This window comes from Arachis ipaensis, chromosome B7 (assembly GCF_059453495.1).
Source record: "Arachis ipaensis isolate K30076 ecotype BB chromosome B7, ASM5945349v1, whole genome shotgun sequence".
NCBI lineage: Eukaryota > Viridiplantae > Streptophyta > Magnoliopsida > Fabales > Fabaceae > Arachis > Arachis ipaensis.
In genome coordinates, this window is record NC_142442.1 from 10,867,351 (window position 1) to 10,891,690 (window position 24,340).

Genomic DNA, 24,340 nt, shown 5'->3' on the forward strand with positions numbered 1-24,340 from the left:
AAGCCATGATCCCAATAGAGGTCAATGAGCAAAGCCCAAGAGTGATTTTCCACGATGAGATCAGGAATATACAGGGACATAAAGAAGAACTCGACTTGCTCCCTGAAGTCCGAGAAGAAGCTCAGATAAGAGAAGCAGCATTGAAACAAAGGATGACTACAAGGTACAACAAAAAAGTCATTCGAAGGAGTTTCACCCCAGATGACTTAGTCTTAATCAGAAACGACATTGGGGTCAACAAATCTGGGGAGGGAAAGCTCGCCGCCAATTGGAAAGGACCATACAAAATCAAGGAGGTCTTAGGAAAAGGCTATTATAAGGTGACCGACTTAGGCGGCACCGAATTACCAAGGTCATGGCATGCTTGTAATATGAAAAGGTACTACAGTTAAAAGCAAACCCTACTCCCTGATGTACTCTTTTCCCAGCTTCATGATTTTTTCCCAGAATCAAAGGGTTTTTTCTGAAGAAGGGTTTTTAACGAGGCATCACAGTAGGGGCTAAGGGAAATAAATTAGCAAAAGCCCTTAGTAGCAATAAGGTACCTCCTCAATTAATAAAGATTTTCTTCCATCTTTAAAAATCTCTTTCAAAATTCCCTTTTAAATTTTCTTTCTACGAAACGCGCCGATTTAAGCTCGACAAAACGTAAAAATCCCATGAACCGACCTAGATGGTCGTCAGGATAAAACGACGAGGTACAAGTCGGTGTAAAGAGGCTATAGAAGTCGATCATGATAAACTCGGGATCGGCGGAATGCGAAACCGAGTACAATTAAAATGAATCGCAAAAGTAGCCTAAGTCACGAAAAACTCAATAAAACAAAATTGAGTACTAGGAATACCAAAAGAGATAAGGAAAAACTAAGAAAAAAGGCTGCTTTGAGAATCAAGGGGATTCAGAAAAGCAAGCAAGTCCCAAAGAAAAGGTTTTCTCCACAAAAGATCAAAGAGTCAAATAAACCACGAAAAGCATGTGCGCATAAGGTAACTCAAAACCCTTATCCAAAAAGGGCATTTATTTAACGCTAAATTAAACCCCTATTAAAAGGGGGCATCACTGTTTTGTTTACGGCCTTAAAAGGCCAAAATTGTTCAAAACACCAAACAAATAAATATAAAGAGTTCAAAAAAGAGGGGCCCACAAGCCGGGCCCCGATAGCCAAAAATCACTTTTTTAGATCACCACCAGCAGGATCAGGGGGAACGCCAGGGGTAGGAGTTGAAGAAGAAGTCGGAGGAACGGTAGAAGAACTCGGAGCGTCCTTAGAGCGAGGAGGGGACTCTACGATCCTCTGCCCCCGAGTCTTTAAATCAGACTCAGATTCCACTATGGGGACAGGAGGATCCACGATGGCACCATCAATAACAACCTTATCAGGGTCCAAAGGAGAAAGGTCCAAGTCAGGAGCAATAACCCCGACCTGTTCCTTGAAAATCCTCCAGGCTTCATCAGCACCATCCGCAATAGAGTCCTCCAACTCGGTGTAGGCCTTCCGAGCGTTCAGTAAGTCGTTCTTTACAGACACAAGATCAGCAAATAAACTATTGTAGCTGGCTTGCGCTGCCTTCCTCAACTCCACCTCCATGTTGCATTGGGCTTGCAACTTCTGCCCCTTCTCTCGGAGGCTGTTCCTCTCCCCCTCCAGTTTGGCGACTTTCCCCTCCAACTCCTTCTCATGCTCCTGATATATACGGAGCCTACCCTCCAGCTCCTCGACCCTCGAGGTCGTCCCTAAAGAGCTGATGGGAGTCTTCTCAAATATATCCAAGAGTTTGCCACAAACCCCCGCCGTCTTGAGACTCTCCTCAACCACAGTAGTGAGGTAGTGCCGAACAGAAACATCATCCATACTCATACGAGCATGAGGATAGATGTTCTTTCGGACGAACGCAAGAGCGTCCGCCTCACCAGAAGCGCCAGACTCTAATGTCTTGCGCTTCTTTGGCTCTGGTTCGGGAGTAGGTCGGACGGAAGGGGGTGGCAGAGAGGAAGCAGAGGAAGAAATTACGATAGGCTGAGAAGGAGTCCCAACGTTCCGAGGAGGAGGAGGAGGAGAGACAACCATCCTAACACCTCCAGACCTGGCTCGAGACTTTGCCTTGGCTTCCTGAACCCTCTGGTAAGACTCTTGAGCGTTTTTCTTTGCCATCTCTACAAAAAACAAATTGGTAGCCGAAATCAGACAAAGTCGGTAAAAGAAATTGCAAGTCGGAAACGAGCAAGAAACGCAAAAAGCTACCTAATTGTGACTGGACAAAGGACGGCGACCCCTGGAGAAATTTTTTAGTATCCAAGTATGGGGCCCTCCCCCACGCTTCTCGGAGGAACCCCACAATGGCTGCTTCTACCTCAGTTAAATCATCCAGACCATATTTCTCGCAAGGGGAGGCCTCCAGCCAATATAAAGGAAATCGGGGAGAAGAATGATCATCCAGGAAAAAGGGGTGGTGACCCTCTACAGCTTGCACTTTGAAAAAGTAGTTTTTGAAGTCATGAAAGGACTCATCAAAAAGGGTAAAAAGTCTCCGACCTTGTATGGCTCGGAACGACACCCACTGTTGTTTATTGTTTAGCCCACTGAAGGGTTTTGTCATATGGAAAAGATGGAAGAAAATCTTTAAAGAAGTCGGGAACTCTAAAGCCTGGCTGACAAATTGATAAATTTTCAAAAAATCCCAAGAGTTGGGGTGAAGCTGGGTGGGAGCGACTCGACAGTGACGCAAAACAGATATCTCAAAATTCGAAAAAGGAAGAAAAACACCCAAACGGGTGATCATGCACTCATACATAAAGAAAAAATGAGGGGCCGCCTCATCGACTCTTCCAAAACAAACCCGGTCTTCAGGACCCGGGACTACCAATTCGTATTTTGGTTCGTCATCCTCAGAAGTACAAATTCTGTGATGAGTGCGAAGGTTGGTAATGAACTCAGAATCGACTGAGGGCTCCTCCCCTAAGACCGTGACATCAACCCAGTGAGAGAGAGCATCTACAGAAGCCATTTCTTTTTATAAAAAAGGGGGTAACAAACCTACAAAGGAAAAAGAAATGTCACCAACACGGTCTCTAAAGGGAGGAGGATGCGAAACTAAAGTCTACAAATCAAATTTATCTACAAAGGCATATTAAAGAACTAACCTTTATTCGGAAATAAGGGTTGGAAGCAAAAAGCCTTTGAAGACGCAAGAACGCAGCACGAACGAAGGCAAGGAAAATTTGAAAGATCGCAGAAACGAAACAACGAAAGAGAGGGAAAATATTTATAAGAACGTTAGGGGCATAACGGTAAAATCGGGGCAATCATTAATAAGGATGCACTGTTACCAAGGCTATTAAATCCCTACGCACACCCCTAACGGACACGACGCTTGATTAGACGTAACTGTCAGAACCAAAAGGTCACGAAAAATCACGTCGGTTCTCAAACCATCACATCGGTCCTCTCACAAATCGGCTACGACCCCGAGTTGAATACTCGAACCCAACTCTTAAAAATAAATTGGGCTCGAGTAGGGGCACTGTTCATACCCTGGCCCAATAAATAGGACCCAGGATCCAAGCAAAGAAGCCCAACCCAAAGGGGTTGGCCCTCCCCCAGTACCGGCCTTCATCCCCAGAAGTCGGTACTGAACACGACCTACTCCAAAGAAGTCGGATACGAGGGTTAGCTGGCAGATAACACTCGTTCGAATGAGTAACCGCCCCTAGAAACTCTCTAACCACTTCATAGAGTCATATCTTAACCTCCCTAAGATATGGGAACGGTTATCCACCTAAAAAGGTGGCACTACTTCAGCGGTGGTTATTGGTTCACCTCCATAAATACCCTGACATCCCTCAGGTATCACTAAGTCCCAATACATTCTCAACTTGCTCACACTCTTGCTAACTTAGGCATTGGAGTGTCATTGCAGGTACCACCCCCCATTCTCCCAGACGCGCAAGTCAAACGGAGGAACACCGAGTTTCAGGTGCACCAGCTGGCCACCTCCCTCACACGTTTGGGTCAACCAACGTCATCCGGCCCACTGATCTCCGGTTACCCATCGTAACAACATTATTGAAGTGTAAAAGAAAAAAGATTTGCCATAAAAAACTGTTCCTTGATTATTGTAATGTAGGGTACAGAAACAACAAGAAGCAATTTCATTAGCGTATAGAAATTGAAGCTATGTAAATTAAACTACAACATTCACATAAAACAAGAAATGGACAAGAGAGTAATCCAACTGAGAACTAAATTTGTTTTCATAATCATGACACCTATCTAAGGAAGCAGTTTCTGTTTAATTGCATGCAGCTCCATTATGACATCTTTAATGTTCATCCGTTGAGTGGGGAACTCTTCAGAACATGCAACTCCAATCCTAGCAAAAGACACTAAACACTCCATGTTTTTCTGTTGTGTGATCCTTCTTTCTCCTTCATCAAACGGAGTTATCAATCTTGAATCAACAATCTCAGTAATTCCTTCTGGAATTGCCAGTTTACAGAATTTGTGTAGGCTTAAATCTTCACCAAACATGCCATCCGTTGGTCTCTTTCCGGTTAGTATTTCCAAAAGAAGAATTCCATAGCTATAGATGTCTCCTTGTGGTGATACTGACCCACCTGCTCCATACTCTGTTTGATTCCAATAACAATGCTTTAAACAAGAAAAAAGGATGAAAAAGGACGAGTGTGTATATATAGATAAAATGCAATGACATCATGATTAAAAACTAAGATCAAATGAATATGTTAAGGGGTCGATAGATAAAGGTAAAATTCTGATTCTTAATGCGCTTAGGACTTGGTTAGTTGAAAGTAAATGATGAAATTGCTATACTATCATGAATCTAACATAACATAGAAAACAATACCAGGTCAGTAACAATACATGTAGTTATTAAAGAAGTACCAAAAGCGATCAAAAGCACTTATACCTGGTGGAAGGTATCCGATGGTTCCCTTAATAACAGAGGAACTAGCTTGATTACTACTAGTATAGCTTGTGGCATGCCCATGAAGAAGCCTAGCTAACCCAAAGTCTCCCAGGTGAGCAACAATGTCATCATCAAGTAGAACATTACTTGGCTTAACATCACAGTGAACTACAGCTTCCTCTGAATCATTGTGAAGATAATCCAATGCAAAAGCTACATCAAGAGCAATATTTACTCTTTGCATCAGGTTGAGACTCCGATTTGTGGACTCGCTATCTTCAATGTTGTTGTGCAACAAGCTTTCTAAACTCCCATTAGGCATGAACTCAAACACTATGGCCTTGAAATCATCCCCTTTGTAATCAACACCTGAACAACAGGTCAATATATTGAGAAGGTTTCTGTGCTTCAATTTTCCTAGAGCTTTGCATTCGGACACGAAACTCTTCGATGCTCCGCGTGTTTGAAGATTCAACACCTTCACAGCAACAGGTCTCTCAAAATGGAGAAGGGTTCCTCTATATACTGAGCCAGAGCTTCCTGTGCCAATTAAATTTAAGGAAGAAAATCCATTGGTTGCTTGATGTAGCTCTCCATAAGAAACCTTCACATAGCCATATTGCAAAGCTAGAGAAGGAGTGGATAACCTTTTTTGCTTCTTCTTGAGAAGATATATACTAATAATAAAGGCAACGGAAGAGATTAGAACCCCTCCAAATGCGATTATGAGGATGACTTTCTTTTTAACAGATCTCTTGTGTTTCTTCTTTAAGGGCAACGTAGAGCATGTAGGGAGATTCAATTGAGGTATTCCACCACAAAGATCTTTGTTTCCGACGAGTGATATTGCTGTGACATTATTGAATACCCCTCCTACCGGGACCTCACCAGAGAGATGGTTAAAAGATAAGTTCAAAGCATTCAGAAACGTGAGATTCACAAGTTCATGTGGGATTGTGCTTGAGAAGTTGTTATTAGAAAGGTCCAAGATTTCAAGGGATAGTAGAGATCCCAAGAATGAAGGTATACTTCCATGGAATGAGTTTCTTTCTAGTACCAGCTCCGTTAAAGCAGTGCAAGCACTAAGCCTCACGGGAATCTCACCAATTAGCTTGTTATCTTGTAAATGCAAGATGGAAAGATGGTTCAAGTTTCCAAGATCAGAAGGAATGGAGCCAGTAAAAGAGTTGGAGTATAAAGACAATTGTATTAGACCTTGCTGGTAGCCAAATGTTTGATTGGGTATATTACCACTTAGGTTGTTTCCATATGCAGAAAATCTTTGCATGTTGGTGCAGTATCCAAGTGTAAAGGGAATGAGTCCTTCAAATTTATTTGAGCTCAGATCAACGTCAGACAGCATAGTAAGGTTACCAATGACAAGAGGGATGTTGCCATAGAACTTATTTTCATCCAACCACAACACTCCAAGATTTTTTAGCTTTCCTATTGAATCTGGAATTGTTCCCTCAAGAAAATTGCCCTCCATATCAAGTGTTGCTAGGTTGACTAGTTTTCCAATTCCTTCTGGTATCCTTCCAGATATTTGATTCAACGCCATACCAAGCAAAACGAGATTTGTTGATAAGTTGCTTATGATATCTGGAAATACTCCACCTAAATAATTTTCATAAAAGCCTAATTTCTGCAATTGAGTACAATTAGTCAATGAGGAAAGGAAATCCAAATCATGAGCTCTTCCATTCCCAAATCTATTCCGTCCAACATTAAATATCTGGAGTTTGTGTAAACTTCCTACGGTAGGAGAAATTGGTCCATAAAAAACATTTTTGGATATTTGAAACTGTTGTAGTTCAGAAAGGTTGGATATTGAAGATGGAAAAGTACCGGTGAATCGGTTCCCTCCACACAAAAGTATCTCAAGATTGGGAAAAGCCATAGGTAAATTTGAGAGAAAATTACCCACTAACTGGTTTTCCGTGAAATCAAGAACTTGAATATTTGAAAGGTTGTAAAGTGAAGGAGGAACTTGACCAGAAAACTTATTTACACCCAAACCCAAAAATTTCAAAGTTGACAACCTACCCAAAGTTGGAGTTATGCTTCCTTCCAATTGATTGTATGCAAGTGACAACTTCTCAAGAGATGAGAGATTTCCCAATGAAGGTGGGATACTACCAACAAACCCGTTGGCTCCAAGCCCCAGTTGAGTAAGTTGCATCATAGAACCAAACCATGAAGGAACTTCGCCAGTTAGATTATTGTATAGCAATATAATTACTTGAAGGCTTGAACAATTTATCATCTCTATAGGAATCTCTCCATGAAGATTATTTTGCCTCAAATCAAGAATCTGCAGTCTCTTCAAATGACCAACTTCTCTTGGAATATGACCATGTAAGTTGATGCTAGTAAGACTCATCTCCCTGAGGAATGTTAGATTACCCAAGGAAGGTGCAAGAATGCCACCCAAATCTTGATTTTGTAGTTGCAAGGATGTGACTCTCTTGTGGCGGCGACTGCATATTACCCCCTCCCATTCACAAAAATGGAGAGACTTATTCCATGATGGAAGAGCGTCCGGGTCCCCATTGGTAAGCTTGTCTTTCAAAGCAAGCAAAGCCATCTGATCGGTCTCTGAACTCAAGGGCATGGTCACTGCAGCAGATGTCATGTACTCTATTTGTGAAGCAATAGATAAGAGAAACATAATGAAGATGATCATTATCATTATGCAGTGCGACAAGTGCATGGAGTTGTTAAGAAAGAAGGAAGGTGAAGATTAGAATAAATTTTGGCACTCAAAGGTTTAACAATTTTTTTTTTATATAAAACAAAATGAATCCAAAAAGAAAATGAAAAAAAAAATGTTAGCGTCATAGGTCTATTACTCTATTCTCTCTTTGCATTGTAGTCTTTGTCTTATGCAGCAGCAGGACGTGCCGCCACTTAAATGAAGACATTATTGTTTCGGAACTTTCTGTCTTCCGCTGAAGTTGTTACGTGCAAGTGTTGAAATCAAGTGCTTTAGTCAAAGGAGGATTTGCTTCTAAACTTGGGTTTAGTTTTGATTGTATTGGACTGGGTTGAATCAAATTGTTGGTTTAAATTATATGGTCTAAATTTAAAAATATCAATATACCTTTAGATTAATATTTATGCTAATAAATTTACTTGATCTTTTATCTTAAATAATAGAAATAGAGAAACTAAAGAATGAGTTATAGTTTATATATCTAAATAGAAATAAATTATACTAAAATAAATCATATTAAAAAGAAAATATTAATTAATTAAATGGTTAATTTAAATGTAAAAAGTTAGACAATTATTTATATTTATAATTAAATAAATACTTACTAAGTGTTAGTAATTACAATTTCATTAGTTATTGAAATATTTTTGTTTTAATAAAAATTAGAAGTCTAATTTAAAGTTAATGATGCTATTTTAATTTTAATTAAGTGTTAAGTATAATTTTGTTATTTAAGATAAAATATTATTTCATTTAAAGTAGACTATTTTAATTATAATTAACTGTATATTAGTAATCTGAACTAAATTTAAAACATGAACGGATAGTTAACTTATAATTAATTATAAAGTAATGATTTAAATTAAATTTAGAGTATGATTTGATTTAAAATTTTTATTTATACATGTAAATAAATGATAATTATTAGTGATATGATCAAATAAAAATTTAAGCATAATTTAATTTAAAATTCATAATCATAACAATAAAATAAAGTGTTAATTAATTCTTAATATCAATTTCAAAGTATTATGATTTGGCCTAATCATTTAGGTTGTATTTAATTTTAAAAATAGAATAAGACAAGACATTAAAAATAAGATATAAATGTTAAAAACATAAAAATTAGTATTTTTTGTATTTTATTTAGTGGCAAACTGAATATAAGATAGAACAAATAATAAAAAAAGTATAATTTACTTTTATTTTTTTATCACAAAATTTAGAATAAAAAATAAAATGATAAAAATATAATTATAAAAATTTAATAGTGATAATAAGAGAAAGAATAAAAAATAAGGTGTGTCTCTATTTAATGTCTCTATATCCTTCTTATAAAAGAAGTTACAAAATACACTCATTCAATATCTCAAAATACAATATCTGTGTGCATAAATTGAAAAGGGAGATGGTCCTAGCTCTTATCACCTTCATTAAATAACCTTTGACAATGCCTCTTTGTATGACCCTTCACGAAGCAATTTGAACATGACATTTTTTTAGTTTCATTCTTTTTTATTTTGGATGCACCTTTAGTCTTAGACCATCTCTAATAGGGAACTCATTTCAATTCTTATTTATGGCCCACCTATTATAAAAAGTAACTCCACATCAGCTTTTGCGTCATAAACGGTAAATAGGATCTCAAAGCATCTCTCTCTTCTCCATTAGGAGGAACTAACTTTAGTCCCTGTTGTGGTCCCACTTAATTAATTAATTAAAATACTTAAAATTAATTAATTGATTTTTTTAATAATATTATTTAAATTTATAAATTTAAAAATAATTCACTATTAAAAGATATTAATATTAAATAAATTCATATATAATAATAATAATACACAATATATAATTCGGGATTACACTAATTTATAGTTTTGTGTTTACAATTGCTAATTTTAATAATATCGTTAGTATTTTAAATTTTAAAAATAAAAATAACTAACTCAACTAAGAATTATTTTGTAAGATGTAAAAATTAAATTTATTTTTTAATGTAAGTAAATTTAATTAATTATAATTTAATATAATAATATAAATAATATTCGATATTAATTATGATATAAATAATTAATATAAATCATTAATTAAATAAAAATATAATTATTTAATCTAATTAATTATTTTTTAAATAATTAATATAAATTATTAATTAAATAAAAATATAATTATTTAATATAATTTTATTATAATTATTACTAATTTAATTATTATTTCATTATTTAATATAATTATTTAATTATTTCAGATTTTATATTATTATTTTTTTAAAATAATTTGCCAAATAGCAAGTTATTATTGGTTAACTTGAGTCCCTGTTTAGAGGGACTCCTTCACCTTGAAACCCGTGCAGGAACTCATTCCTTCTCTCTTCCAATGGTTAGAATTCCTATGTGTTAGAAAAAAGTGAAAGAGAAACTCACCATTATAGATGCTCTTAGCGACACAAGGATCACCAACAAATTCAGCAATAAAATGTAGTACATAAGTAACCCCATTTTGCTTTTTAATGCTGCACATTCTTTCTAGATTTTTGGTCCATCTAGTCACTTCATACATTGTATCATAAAAAAGTGAAATTTTTTGAGCGACAAAAAATGACATCCACATTGTAGCAACTGACATTGCACCATATCTCATTAAATTTTTTTTTTCAGTGTCAATTGTAGTGCTTTTGATTTTTTTATTATTTTATACTTCTTTGAATCTCGAATCCATCTTTTAAGAATTAGACTTGGTGACAATTTATTTATATCCTCTCACTTCAACACACATAACATATGACTACAAAAATACTCTTCGTAATCTCTTTTCCTTCGTGATCCCAATGATACCATTTATACACCAATTTCTTCTCATTGTGATCATATGCAACCGTAAATATTTTTTTCCTCTTTTAAAAAGCACAAATCTTATATACCATAATTGTGAAAAGGAATTCATTATGTATAATGTCTAAAAAAATCACTTCTTTAATTTGCTTCTTCATTCGTCTGAATATTTTTTTTGTTGTGAAAAGGAGCTCATTATTTGCAGCACAGAGCTCGAGAGACTGTAAGTCAATTGTCAAAACAGGATCAAAATTTATTGTCTTGAATTGAGCAACCATCTCATTGTTGCGATAATCTTGTAAAATCCGCTCAAGATTCTCAACCAACTCTAAAATACTGTGTGCCTTGAATGAACAAATCTCTTTATGAGGTTGTTAATATCTTCACATCATGAAGTGATTCTAAAACTAGCACAAATTTATCCGAAAGAAATGCCCTAACCCAACTTTCTTTTGTTTATATTGTTTGTCTATCCATGATGTGTCGTTACTATCAAACTCTTCAACCAATTTTGACTATTCCTCCTCAAATTTAACAACATTCCACTTGGCATAAATGAACTTTTTAAATATTTCACATAAGGTGTTCATGAATTGGATCCGATCCGCATATCCGCAGTGTTTATCCGAATCCGATCCGAAAACTGCGGATATGAATCCAATCCGCAAGGCTTTCGAATCGGATAGGATCAGATCCACACAGTAATCGGATCGGATTGCGGATTTTGTGTTGGTATCCGCGTATCCGCAAAAATAAAGAAATAAATAAGTAAATATTCTTTTTATATTTTATTTCAACTAAGAATTATCATATATGTTGTTGTATTTTAATTTATTATTTTAAAAAAATATGTTTAATATTATTTTAAAAGTAAACATATTTAAAAGAATAGAAAAATGAATTTTATTGATATTTTTTTAATAAAAATAAGCTTTTAAAAATATTTTTGTGTTTTACGGATATATTCGATATCCGATCCGATTCGCAAATGTGCGGATCGGATCTAACCTTAAAAACTGCAGATATTGGATCCGATCCGATCCGATGATTTTAGTGTGGATCGGATCGAAATTTTGACCATATCCGATCCGATCCGATCTGCGTGCCCCCTCATATAAGTTTGGGTACTTCATTCCTATAGTAGAATTTTTCTAAAGATGCCATCTGCATAGTTTATGAGTTGCATTTGGAAAAATCTCATTAATCGCCTCTCTCATAACCTCATCTGCATCGGTTACAACAACTTTAGAATGCTTATTCATCATGACCTCCAAAAATTTAGCTAGTAGCCAATTGTACGTGGATGTCATTTCATTATCAAGTATGATAACCCCGAATATACACATTTGTCTGTAATAATTACTCCCAGAAAAAATTACCAAAGATTTTTTGTACTTATTCTTTTTGTATGTAGCATCAAACGCAATAACGTCACTAAAATATTGATCAATTCACATATTCTATCGGCCCAAAATAAACTATCCAACCGATCTTTTGTAATTGAACTATATCGCAGCAGCTGAGGCTTGGCACAGATGGTGGATTTCTACGCCTCTCATCAAGCTGCACCCGGGTTCAAATCCCAGCTGAGGCTGGATGTTGCAAGAACCCATAATACCCATGTAGTGTGTGTGAGTGTGTTGTGTGAGTGTGTGAAACATGGGGTTAATGCCTAGGATTGGGGGTTGTCCAATCCACTTGACCAAAAAAAAAAAAAAAAAAAAAAAGAACTATATCGCATCATAGCCATAAGATCAACAACGACTTTTTCAAACATGTAGCTTATGCTGGCATTGGCATTACCACCTAAAATGCACAACCCTCGACTCCTATCAAGGTAATTATCTAAGGCTTTCTTTATAAAACTAGCTTTGGCATACCCACCAACGCAGAGAAGAAAAAGTGGGATTGAGAGTTTTTGAAATTGATAACTTAAAAGAGAGAGAGTGGGATTAGAAGTTTTTGAAAGAACTCATAATTAATAAAAATAATCAAAATTAAATATAATTTTCATCACAAATTGATATATTTATACAATGGTCCAACTAAGTTTATTTAACACTAATTAAACTAGAATAGAAAATTTATGCTGGACTAATTATTGATTTCGGGTCAATAAAAAAACACATATCTATAACTTTTGAATTTTAACAAAAGTAATTTTTCATAACTTTATTGGAGTATTCTCCAGAATCTAACATGTAACATTCAACTAAAAATTAGTGTGCTCAAAAGATATTTTTTGAAAGTCAAAGAAAGCATGCTAAAAAAAATTAAATAGCATTGATAATCAACTCAACAATCCAGTTGACCGTGAAGAGTCAAAATTATTTTTTCAATTATGCTGATTGTATACTAAAATAAATTATAAATATAAAATGTACATCAAAATAAAAAATATATATTAAAAATAAATTAAATTATATATGTATATATACACAAATACACTAATAATTAATTTTAATAGTTAATTTTGATATGAAAATAATATTTTTATTATTTTTTTAGTCAAATAAAACAAATATATTATAGAATCATGTAGATGACTAAAGAAGGAAGTTGTATGATGCTGGGTTGAAATCCTAGTCAAATTGGATAAAGCAATTTAAAACAATTTGTTAGCAAAATAAATAAGATAATAAAGCACAAGTTGAACAAGATGTTACGGTTCAAGTTGATATTCATCCACTTGTTAAACTATATATAGATCGGTAAAACATTTACTATTGTATGACAAGTTTTGAATAAAAATTAGTGAGTAAAAATTAAAGAAAAAAATAGTAAAAATTTTTATGTATGATTTTTTTTTATATAATTTTTGTAATATATAAGAGGGTATTATAATTTTTTTATATATTTTAAAAATTATAATTTTTACTACTTAGTCATAGTTATTTTTATCATTGTCTAAATTATTTAGTTCAATTGTATCTCTCTCGTTTACAAATTTTAGTTGCATTGTTATGCATGACATCCAACATTAACAATTTAACATGCACTCCACACACACTGTAAGTTCACAACTTCGCAAGTGATTCGATTCAGTCATTTTTCATATTTATCTTATTATCCAAATTCCAATATCATTTAACAAGTTGCTATAAGCCTATAAGCACTTTGAATTATTCAAAGTAAAAATCTCTTCCGAATTGATAAACATCAACATAATACAAATGCACCAGAAAAAAGAATAATCAGAAACATAAACTATTTGATGCATGGAACAAGTTATCGTTTTTACAATTATTTGATGCATGGATTAATTGAAGCGTTGTACATTACAACAAATAATAATTCACAATTCACAATTTCACATAAAACAACAAATGGATACGAGAGCAATCCAACTGAGATATTCAAAAGCAACTAAATTTATTTAATAAAACTGACCCCTTAATGTAGCAATTTTTGTTTAATCGCATGCAATTCCATTATGGCATCTTTAATGTTCATCCGTTGAGAGGGAAATTCTTCAGAACATGCAACTCCAATCCTAGCAAACGAAACTAAACACTCCTTGATATTTTGATGTTGTGTGATCTTTCTTTCTCCTTCATCAAATGGAACCAGCAATCGGGAATCAACAATCTCTGTGATTCCTTCAGGAATTGCCTTTTTACAGAACTTGTGCAAGCTCAGACCTTCACCAAACATGGTATCAGTTGGCTTCTTTCCAGTGAGCATCTCCAAAAGGAGAATTCCATAGCTATACATGTCTCCTTGCGGTGACACTGAGCCACCTGCTCCATACTCTGTTGGAAAAGCTAAAAAATGAAGGAAGGAGTACAATGGATATAATACAATATCATGATTTTAACTAATTATTCTAAGGTAAAAAACCTAATTCTTAATGTGTGAATCTAACATAATATAGAACACAATACCAGGTCATTAACAATACATGAATTAATTAAAGAAATAGTATTAAATTACCAAAAGCGATCCAAAGCACACATACCTGGTGGAAGATATCCGATGGTTCCCTTAATTGTAGAGGAAGTAGCTTGACCACTGCTAGAACGACTTGCGGCACCATGAATGAGTCTAGCTAATCCAAAGTCTCCCAAATGAGCAACAACTTCGTCATCAAGTAGAACATTACTTGGCTTTATATCACAATGAACTACAACTTTCTCTGAATCATTGTGAAGATAATCCAATGCAAAAGCTACATCAAGAGCAATATTTACTCTTTGCATTAGGTTGAGACTCAGATTTGTGGACACGCTATCTTCAATAGTGTTGTGCAACAAGGCTTCTAGATTCCCATTAGGCATGAACTCAAACACTATAGCCTTGAAATCATTCCCTTTGTAGTCAACACTTGAACAACAAGTCAATATGTTGACAAGGTTTCTGTGCTTGATTTTTCCTAGAGCATTGCATTCAACCATGAAACTTTTGGATGCCCCGCTTGTTTGAAGCTTCAACACCTTCACAGCCACAGGTCTCTCAAAATGCACAAGGGTTCCTCTATACACAGAACCAAAGCTTCCTGTGCCAACTAAATTGGATGAAGAAAATCCATTGGTTGCTTGATGTAACTCTCCATAAGAAACCTTCACATAGCGATATTGCAAAGCTAGAGAAGTAGTGGGTAACTTTTTTACCTTTTTCTTGAAAAGATATATACTTATAAAAGCTACAAAAGAGATTAGTATCCCTCCAAATACAATGAAGAGGATAACTCTCCTTTTAATAGATCTATTGTGTTTCTTCTTTAATGGCAACACAGGGCATGCAGGAAGATTCAATTGAGGTATCCCGCCGCAAAGATCTTTGTTTCCAGTGAGTGATATTGCTGTGATGTTATTAAATACTCCTCCTACCGGGACTTCACCAGAGAGATGGTTGAAAGATAAGTTCAAAGTATTCAGCAAGGTGAGGTTCACAAGTTGATGCGGGATTGAGCTTGAGAAGTTGTTATTAGAAAGGTCTAAGATTTCAAGGGATAGTAGAGATCCCAAGGATGAAGGTATACTTCCATGGAATGAGTTTCCTTCTAGTACGAGCACTAAGTCTCATGGGAATCTCACCAATGAGCTTGTTATCTTGTAAATCCAAGATGGAAAGATGGTTCAAGTTTCCAAGATCAGAAGGAATGGGGCCGGTAAAAGAGTTGGAGTATAGAAACAATTCTATTAAGCCTTGCTGGTAGCCAAATGTTTGATTGGGTATATTACCACTTAAGTTGTTTCCCCATGCAGCAAATTTTTGCATGTTGGTGCAGTATCCAAGTGTAAAGGGAATGAGTCCTTCAAATTTATTTGAGCTCAGATCAACGTCAGACAGCACAGTAAGGTTACCAATGACAAGAGGGATGTTGCCATAGAACTTATTTCCATCCAACCACAACACTCCAAGATTTTTTAGCTTTCCTATTGAATCTGGAATTGTTCCCTCAAGAAAATTCAACTCCATATCAAGTGATGCTAGGTTGACTAGTTTTCCAATTCCTTCAGGTATCCTTCCGGATATTTGATTGGACCCCATAGCAAGCCAAACGAGATTGCTTGATAAGTTGCCTATGAGATCGGTCAATACACCGCCTAAAGAATTGTGATAAAAGCCTAGCTTTTGCAATTGAGTACAATTCTTTAATGAAGAAAGAAAATCCAAATCGTGAGTGCTTCCGCTCCCGAATCTATTAAGACCAACATTGAATCTCCAGAGTTTGTGTAAACTTCCCAAAGTAGGAGAAATTGGTCCATGAAAATCATTTTCTGCAATATCAAAAAATTGCAATTCGGAAAGATTGGATATTGAAGATGGAAAAATACCAGTGAATTGGTTCCTTCCACACGCAAAAGTTTGAAGATTGGGAAAAGCCAGAGGTATATTTGAGAGAAGATTACCCGCTAATTGGTTGCCCGCTAAATAAAAAGTTTGAATATTTGAAAGGTTGTAAAGTGAAGGAGGAAATAGGCCAGAAAAACTATTTGCACTCAAAGCCAAAAATTTCAAATTCGACAATCTACCCAAAGCCGGAGTTATGCTTCCTTCCATATGATTTTGTAAAAATGACAACTTCTCGAGCGATGAAAGATTCCCCAAAGAAGGCGGGATATTGCCAACAAAACCGTTGGCTGCAAGCCCCAATTGAGTGAGTTGCACCATAGAACCAAACCATGAAGGGACTTTGCCAGTTAAATTATTGTACATCAATATAATCACCTCAAGGCTTGAACAATTTATTATCTCCACAGGAATATGACCACCATGATTATTGTTCCTCAAGTCAAGAATCTTCAGCCTCTTTAAACGACCAACTTCTCCTGGAATTTCACCATGCAAGTTGATGTTAGTAAAATTGATCTCCTTGAGGAACGTTAGATTTCCTAAGGATGGCGCAAGAATACCACCCCAGTATTGATTTTGCAGTTGTAGGGATGAGACTCTCATGTGGCGGCGACTGCATGTAACGCCCTGCCATTCACAGAAATGTAGAGACTCATTCCATGATGGTATAGCATGAGGATCGCCATTGGTAAGCTTGTCCTTCAAAACAAGCAAAGCAATCTTATCGGTCTCTGAACTCCAAGGCCACATTCACAGCTAAGGTTTGTGAAGTGATAGATAGGAGAAACATGATGAGAAACACCATCATTATTTTGTTGTAGGGTGACCGTGACAATATGAGCATTGTGTTACAGTGTTATATATAGAAGAGGACGATGGTGAAGAAAAATGTAGTACTAGTATTGTTGCTTCAATAGCTCTAACTGTTATATAGAAGAGAGCAATGGTGAAGAAAAGTATACTATAGTAGTTGCTTGAATACTCTGTTATATTGCTTCATTGTAGGATTAATAAAAAATCAATCTGAAAGCGTTACTGTACAACACTACAATAATACTTAAGAAATGAAACGGATATTAATAAATTAAAAACAATTTTTGATATTTTGTGCTTGTGAATGGAAAACTGACTTGGGTGGACCAAGAACGGATATGATGATATCGGAAGATCACGACTTGCAAGTTGACTTGGGAGTTGGGAGGACTCCACGATCTTTCTTCTGTGTACTTTAATTTTAATATTTTAGCGAAAATCGGCAACAAGCTAAGATGAACAGCAACAAGTAACATCAAAAATTAAATCTATTTGGTTAGGGAGAAACGAAGGTGAAGAAATTACATATTTGGTTCAAGTAAACAACTAATAAATCTTCCTTTTGAATGTTCTCTAATTTACGCTTCAGCCAAGTGACAAATTCAGCTTATAAATCACACAAATCAATCTAAAAATGTTGAATCTAAAGATAGAGAGTTTTTATTTATGCATTCAATTCGTTAAAATTTTATTTTTACTCTTCACGTCTAGATCATTAAAATTATCCCAGTCTTCACTCTTACTAAAATTATCCTAGGATTTGCTTTGACTTGAGAGAGTGGCGTAAAGAAAGTTATCTATAAAACTGATTGTTTTGATGTTTTCATCCTTCTTTAGAATCTGTATTGTCCCAACAAATGTGAAGAGTATGATCTTGTCTCTAATATTCAAGAGATCATCATTCGGCAATAGAAAATTCAATTTATCTGGACTCTTCATCAAGCAAACACTGCAGCAAACTGGTTAGCTAATTATGGTGCTAAGATCAAGAATAATAATAAAAAAAAACCCCTTATTATGCCAATCTTTGGTGGAGACATGGTTCATTCCAATGTGGACTAAATGCTGTATTATTATCACCATCATTATCATTGGTACTATCATGATCATCGTGTTGTCATTATCATTATCATTATCATCATCATTATCATCATCAACAAAGACGGATGTATATATATTGTAGTAGGGGCAGTGCCCCCACTATAATTTGAATTTTTTTAAGTAGTATATAATAATAATATTTATTTACTCCCATTAAATTATTGAATTTGACCTCATAATAATTTTTTACTTAACTTTTGATACTTAATAGTCAGTATAAAAATTTTATATTAGATATTTATTAGAATGATCAATTTTCAATTTAAATAAGATTACTAGATTAGTATTCTTTCTTAAAAATAAACTCAAAAGATATTATTTATTTTTCTTTAAAATTAGTTTTAGTTTTTCTTGTAGCAACTTGTAGCAACTCCATTAGTTGAAAGAATTTTTTCAACTATGAATATCACTGAGAGTTGGCTTTTGATTGTATGAGAAGTGAATTTTTAAATAATTGTTTAGTTATATATATATAAAGAGACATTTCGATTGTATTGTTTAAAAAAAATTATTTTTTTTAAAATATGAAACCTAAAAAATAGAATTATAAATTATATATTATTATTTTAGTGTTTTAATTTGTAGATTATATATTTTGAAGACTAATCATATTTTACAATAATAAAATATAATTATAACAATAATTATATTATATGTACATAAAAAGTAACTACATGTATAGAATACATATTGAAATATAAAATACATATTAAAAATAAATTAAATAATAAATATATTTATACACAAATACATAATGGTTAATGAACAATTTTATAGCTAAATTTTTAAGCAATATAATATTTTTATTATAAAAATTATTAAAATTTATTTATCTTGTGTCCTAAAGATCCATATTAAGATTGCAAATTGAAAATATTTTTATTAAAAATACAAAAAACTTAAGTTTTTAATGTATTTATTTTGCAGTTATTAAATAAAAAAATTTAAAGAAGAGTGATAGGACCAGCAGATTTTATGAGTTGTAGCCATCAATTAACCATCAATAGTGTATTTAATAGTGTGAGATTTCATCTAATGGTGAAAAATCAATCATTTTTCTTTTGCTGGCTAAGTACTGGCCAAATTTTAATAAATCTGCTGGCCCTAGACTTTCCCAAATTTAAAACCTTCTACTAATACTAAACTTATCATGTGTCTTTAAAACACATATTAGCTAAACCCAAATTATCATTATGTTATATATATTTATTTTTTTTCCACTGTCAAAATTTTCTAGATCTATTATCATCATCATTATCATCACCATTATTATCATTATCATTATTGCACATGGTATTTCGAGAAGTTCCAAGAAATCGCCAAGAACGCAATGGGAAAATGAACTGCCAAATGCTACAACCAAAGTCCAAAACCGGAGGCTATCTTGTCTGGCTTGCGATGACCAATAATTCCAAGTAAACCATGATCTTTGTTCACTGAATTTTATATTAATCTTTTCCAAAATATAGTAGTATACTCTTCAATTATAAAAAGTACGTTATCATTCCTTTTTAGGACAGATTATAAAAGAATTCTGTATGTCCACGGATGCTCTGATGGTTTGACCATCAATGTTGTTTTGATAAAATTTTGTAGTGTCTTCTGCTAGGGTTAATAAAATTTTATACCAACATGTATCTTAACAGAGAAACATTTTTACTATATGAGTATTACTAGTAATTCATAATTTAAAACAATTTCAAGATTGATAAAGTTGAGTCAAGTCTACTCAAGAGAAGAAAAATCTTCATAGCTTAAAAATTCAGGGTGACCAGTTTAGCATCACTAGTCTCTTCTCTCTTGTGCATTAAAATGGGATCAAAAAATATATTCTGCAATTCAAATAAAGCATACTAAAAGAGAATAGAATTGTTAATCCACTCAACAACCCAATTCATACACATTATGTAAGTTCACACTCTAATGGAGCCAAAATCAACGTTGCACATGATTTGTTTCATTCATGCTTCACAAGTTGCTAGAAGCATTATCGACCTATTGAATTTATCAAACTTGCAACTTGGATTCAAAATTCAAATAACAAAGACCTAGTTGAGAAAATACTTATATAAATTCAGTGGTGGCAGCGATCTATCTTCATCAGTGAAGCGATCCTTCTTCGGTGGAGTCGGTGGCACAGGGGGCTTCGGTGGTCCTCTCCCCTTCTTCTTATCCTTTGGTCTTGCCTGCTCAAACCACAAAAATTCGAACCAGAAAATCACAAGAGGAAAAATCTCTTCCAAATTGACCAACATCAACAATTCAACATAACACAATGAGTCTAACTAAGAGATTAAATGAGAACTGACATTTCCAAAAGAGTGAGCAAAGCGTTTTCCTTTGGCTGTTTTTCGATCACCTCTGCCGCAGTAAACTGAGATAACAGTAGAACCGCATAGCAATTAGTTAAAAAATAATGATAATAAAAACAAAATCGATAAGTAGGTTTTAGGGATTGACGAACTTGTAGGTAGTGTTGGAGAAATGATAGAGAAGGCGAGCGAATTGGAAGAGCTTGGCATGGAAGGGGAGAGACTTTTGTTTGGTTGTGGAGAAACCCTAAGTGTTGGTAGTAGCTTCGTCGCCATTGACATCGTTCTTCTTCTTCTTCATAGTTCACCGCCGAATGAAGCAGGGAATGGTAGACTCGCAGTCGTAGGTCCGTAACACTTTTTTCGCCATTCTTTGATTAATTCTCGTTTTTAACTTTTTATCTATTTTTTTTCTTTTTTCCTTATTTTTTAAATTTTTGTTATTGGACTTCAATGTTCGCCATTTTTGGAGTGAATTTTTTCTGGTAAAAAAAAAAAATTGGATGGTGTCAATTGTGATCTTTTACTTTTTATTATTCTCTCTCATATTTAATTTTGACCCCACTTATAAAGTTAATGATAAAAAATCACATTACATTTTTCAAGTGTTGAAAAACTGAAGAAGATCCATTCCCCGCTATTTCATTAAAATTTTTGGATTTTCCTGCTACTTGATACTTCATTGCACCAATGGCCACATAGAAGCCACATCCCAAATTCAAATTCCACCTATGATTGGCTAGGTAGCGATAGAGTTTTCAGTGTGTGTGAGTGTGTACAACCAAAAAAAAAAACAAAAACCTATCGCTGCCGAAATATTAAAATTGAATAATTATCCAAATTACTCTTCAATTATTTTAAAGTATATATATTTTTTTTGTAAAAAATTAATACATAAATTTTTTTAAGGTGGCAGCAATTATAATTTTAGAGGAAGAGAGGCATATCTTTTTAGAAGAGTCTTATATGCTAACTATGTCAGAAATATAATTACTCAGTCATAGACTATTGGTACAGATTCAATAAAAAATTTTATGGTAAACAATTTAAAGCATAAGTCAATTTCACCACCAAAGACACACAAACTTCATCATCCACTATATTTGATTCGAATTAATACCCGAACTTAGAAGCAACTCATCATATGACATTAGATTCTTCGCAATTAACAGAATATCATTCATATAGAGGCAATAAGCAAGTGCAAGAATGATAATTCTTTACACCCTTTTAATATTAGTAGCTGTTTACTTAAATCATTTTCAGCTTTAAGAATTTTTAAATTGCAAAGATTAATACATGTACCTAATTTAACAAAGAATTTTTTCAATGTCCATAACTTTATTTATGATAATAAAGTCTGGATTGAATTTTATACTGATGCTTGTTACATGAAATGTTAGAATACTAAAAAGATGCTTCTCCAAGGAACAGTTGATCATGGCGTTTATTCCTTTAAACCGAACAATAAAAGCTCAGTTTCATCAGCTGCAAATGTCACCACTGTTTAAGAAAATAAAAATTTTTGTCTTTGACACTTGAGATTAGACCACCCTTCCACTAATGTTTTAGTAAGAGTCTTGAAGTCGTGCAATATTCCCTTCAAAGTCCCTGATTTGATTTGTAGTTCTTGTTGTCTTGAAAAATTTCAACAGCTTCCTTTCAATATTTCAAGTACAAAATTTATTAGTCCATTAGAATTTGTTTACAATGATATTTGGGGACCTTCCCCCATTCCTTCAATAAATGGTTTTCGGTATTACGTACATTTTCTTAATACTTATTCTAAATTCACTTGGATATATTTGTTGCATCGTAAATCTCAAATACATGATGTCTATATGCAGTTTATGAAAAATAGTAGAGTTTCAACTAGGTGTGAAGATTAAACAAATTCAATTTGATAATGCTAAAAAATTTGTTGCTTTGACGAAATTTCTTTGTGATGAAGGTATACAACACATGTTCTCTTGTCCTTGTGTCCACTAACAGAATGGTAGTGCAAAGCAAAAATATCGGCACATCACTACAATGGGACTCACTCTTCTTGTTGAAGCCGGCTTGCCAATAAAATTCTGGGGAGGAGCTTTTGCTACTGCAACCTACCTCATCAATTTATTACCCACTACTGTTTTGAATTTTAGCTCCCCAAACCAATTTTTTTTTGGCAAAACTCAGTCCATAGACATGCTTAAAGTTTTCGGGTGTTTGTGTTTTTTCACCACTAGGCCCTATAACAAAATTAAGCTGTAGATTCGGTCAGAGGCCTAGTGTTTATTTAAGTCTGGCACCTCAATACAAAGGGGGTCAAGTGCCTCACAAAATCTGGCAAAATACTCATTACCCAGAATGTGATATTTAAAGAAAAAGTGTTCCCATTCAAAGATCCCAGCTATGGCATCTTTACCACCACCACCGAACCTATCCCTATACCTCAACCTGTACCAACAATTTCAATTATCCCAACACTAACTCCCACACAGTCCCCACCTCTATTACCCCCTCAACTTGAACCACATTCAACTCAACCTAATCCTCCCTCGTCTCCACCTTGACCTTGTCCTACCCTAAACACTCATCCTATGATCACGAAAGCTAAAAGTGATAAACTCAGGTCCAGATTATTTTCAGCTGAACTCAAGCAGTTTGCATCAAAAACAGAAAAAGAAGCCCTTTTCCATACCTCATTGGAAGCAAGCCATAAATGAAGAATATGCTGCCTTAATGAAGAATTATACCTAGGATGTTATTGAGTTTCCTATAAACCGAAAATCCATTGGTAATAAGTGGGTATTTCGAGTAAAGTATCACCCGGATGACTCTATAAACAAATACAAGGCACGTTGTAGCTCAAGGTTTTCACCAGAGACCAGGGAGTGATTTTAATTGTTCGCCCTACCACTATAAGGATTCTGCTCACTATTGCACTTACTCATGGCTAGCCTATCAAACAGTTAGACGTAAATATTGCTTTCCTTAGTGGAGAGCTTTGTGAAGAAGTTTATATGCAGCAGCCCTATGGTTATGAAGTTGGTAATTTTAAATTAGTGTGCAAACTGATCCGCTCTCTCTACGATTTAAAGCAAGCGCCGCGGGTCTGGTTTGAAAGGATGACAGGTGAATTACAAAAGCTTGGTTTTACAGCAACAAAATTCGGTGTCTCTCTTCTTTACAGGGCTACATCTTCAGGCACCATCTTCATTCTACTCTATGTGGACGATATTATTGTCACAGAGACATTAGCCACTGTTATTTCTACTCTTATTCAGCAAGTTAATACTAGTTTTCTCTTAAAGACATGGGTAATTTGCATTTCTTTCTAGGAGTTGAAGTTAGACCAGTTAGCAACAGTCTTTTATTTACCCAATCCAAATATATTTTGGATGTTCTGAAGAAGGCTGGTTTAAAAAATTGCAAGTCATTTTCCACGCCTATGACGTCTAATTTGAAGTTAACATCCACTGATAGTGAATTCTTTGAGAACACAAGTCTCTACTGTTCTATTATGAGAAGCCTCTAGTATCTTAATGTGACCAGGCCTAAATTAGCTTATCCAGTTAATAAGGTCTGTCTGTTCATGCAGTATCCTTGAGAGCTACATTGGAAAGCCGTAAAGCATATTTTTTGGTATCTTCAAGGGTCAATTACTTTAGGCTTGTATCTTCAATCAGCACCTTTTTTCAAGCTTGCCGACTACACTGACTCAAATTGGGCCTTGAACATTGAAGATCGAAAGTCCACCTCTGATTTTTGTGTCTACTTCAGACCGAACTTAATTTCTTGTTCCTCCCGGAAGCAAGCCTCAGCCTTTTGCAGTAGCACAGAGGTTGAGTACAGAG

The 24,340-nt window shown here is 34.6% G+C and overlaps 4 protein-coding genes across 7 annotated transcripts; all 4 read right to left on the reverse strand.

The window, feature by feature from the left end:
- Positions 1-1,169: 1,169 nt before the first annotated feature.
- On the reverse strand, positions 1,170-2,153 carry LOC148550335 (uncharacterized). The gene has a single exon (XM_088495150.1). The coding sequence runs from the start codon at positions 2,151-2,153 to the stop codon at positions 1,170-1,172; it is 984 nt and encodes a 327-aa protein (XP_088351276.1).
- Positions 2,154-4,124: 1,971 nt separating this feature from the next.
- Positions 4,125-7,773, reverse strand: LOC107606627 (receptor kinase-like protein Xa21). The gene is made up of 2 exons (XM_088494106.1): positions 4,930-7,773; positions 4,125-4,627 (listed from the first exon to the last, which is right to left on the reverse strand). Exons 1-2 carry the CDS (start codon positions 7,640-7,642, stop codon positions 4,272-4,274), a joined length of 3,069 nt encoding a protein of 1,022 aa, XP_088350232.1. The 5' UTR covers positions 7,643-7,773; the 3' UTR covers positions 4,125-4,271.
- Positions 7,774-13,670: 5,897 nt separating this feature from the next.
- Positions 13,671-17,459, reverse strand: LOC107606626 (putative LRR receptor-like serine/threonine-protein kinase At3g47570). Of its 4 annotated transcripts, none has more exons than XR_015892349.1 (3): positions 16,839-17,459; positions 14,435-16,751; positions 13,671-14,228 (listed from the first exon to the last, which is right to left on the reverse strand). XR_015892349.1 is itself a non-coding variant. In XM_088494122.1 (2 exons), exons 1-2 carry the CDS (start codon positions 14,868-14,870, stop codon positions 13,870-13,872), a joined length of 795 nt encoding a protein of 264 aa, XP_088350248.1. In that variant the 5' UTR covers positions 14,871-17,459; the 3' UTR covers positions 13,671-13,869. The 4 variants fall into 3 exon arrangements, 1 of the variants encoding a protein (XP_088350248.1); XR_015892350.1 differs by having other exon boundaries at positions 14,435-16,199; positions 16,332-17,459; XR_015892348.1 differs by having other exon boundaries at positions 14,435-17,459.
- A 2,571-nt stretch (positions 17,460-20,030) lies between these two features.
- Positions 20,031-20,890, reverse strand: LOC107608043 (small ribosomal subunit protein bTHXc). The gene is made up of 3 exons (XM_016309934.3): positions 20,654-20,890; positions 20,499-20,563; positions 20,031-20,375 (listed from the first exon to the last, which is right to left on the reverse strand). The coding sequence occupies exons 1-3, from the start codon at positions 20,781-20,783 to the stop codon at positions 20,238-20,240; spliced, it is 333 nt and encodes a 110-aa protein (XP_016165420.1). The 5' UTR covers positions 20,784-20,890; the 3' UTR covers positions 20,031-20,237.
- Between the last annotated feature and the right edge of the window lie 3,450 nt (positions 20,891-24,340).

Excerpts from the sequence above, each read along its gene's own strand:
- LOC148550335 (XM_088495150.1), bottom strand. The coding sequence starts at position 2,153 with ATGGCAAAGAAAAACGCTCAAGAGTCTTACCAGAGGGTTCAGGAAGCC.
- LOC107606627 (XM_088494106.1), bottom strand. The coding sequence starts at position 7,642 with ATGCACTTGTCGCACTGCATAATGATAATGATCATCTTCATTATGTTT. Across the intron at positions 4,628-4,929 it reads CATCGGATACCTTCCACCAG|AGTATGGAGCAGGTGGGTCA; the intron begins GTATAAGTGCTT and ends GGAATCAAACAG.
- LOC107606626 (XM_088494122.1), bottom strand. The coding sequence starts at position 14,870 with ATGGTTGAATGCAATGCTCTAGGAAAAATCAAGCACAGAAACCTTGTC. Across the intron at positions 14,229-14,434 it reads CATCGGATATCTTCCACCAG|AGTATGGAGCAGGTGGCTCA; the intron begins GTATGTGTGCTT and ends CTTTTCCAACAG.
- LOC107608043 (XM_016309934.3), bottom strand. The coding sequence starts at position 20,783 with ATGTCAATGGCGACGAAGCTACTACCAACACTTAGGGTTTCTCCACAA. Across the intron at positions 20,564-20,653 it reads TTCTCCAACACTACCTACAA|TTTACTGCGGCAGAGGTGAT; the intron begins GTTCGTCAATCC and ends CTGTTATCTCAG. Across the intron at positions 20,376-20,498 it reads TTGCTCACTCTTTTGGAAAT|GCAAGACCAAAGGATAAGAA; the intron begins GTCAGTTCTCAT and ends TGGTTTGAGCAG.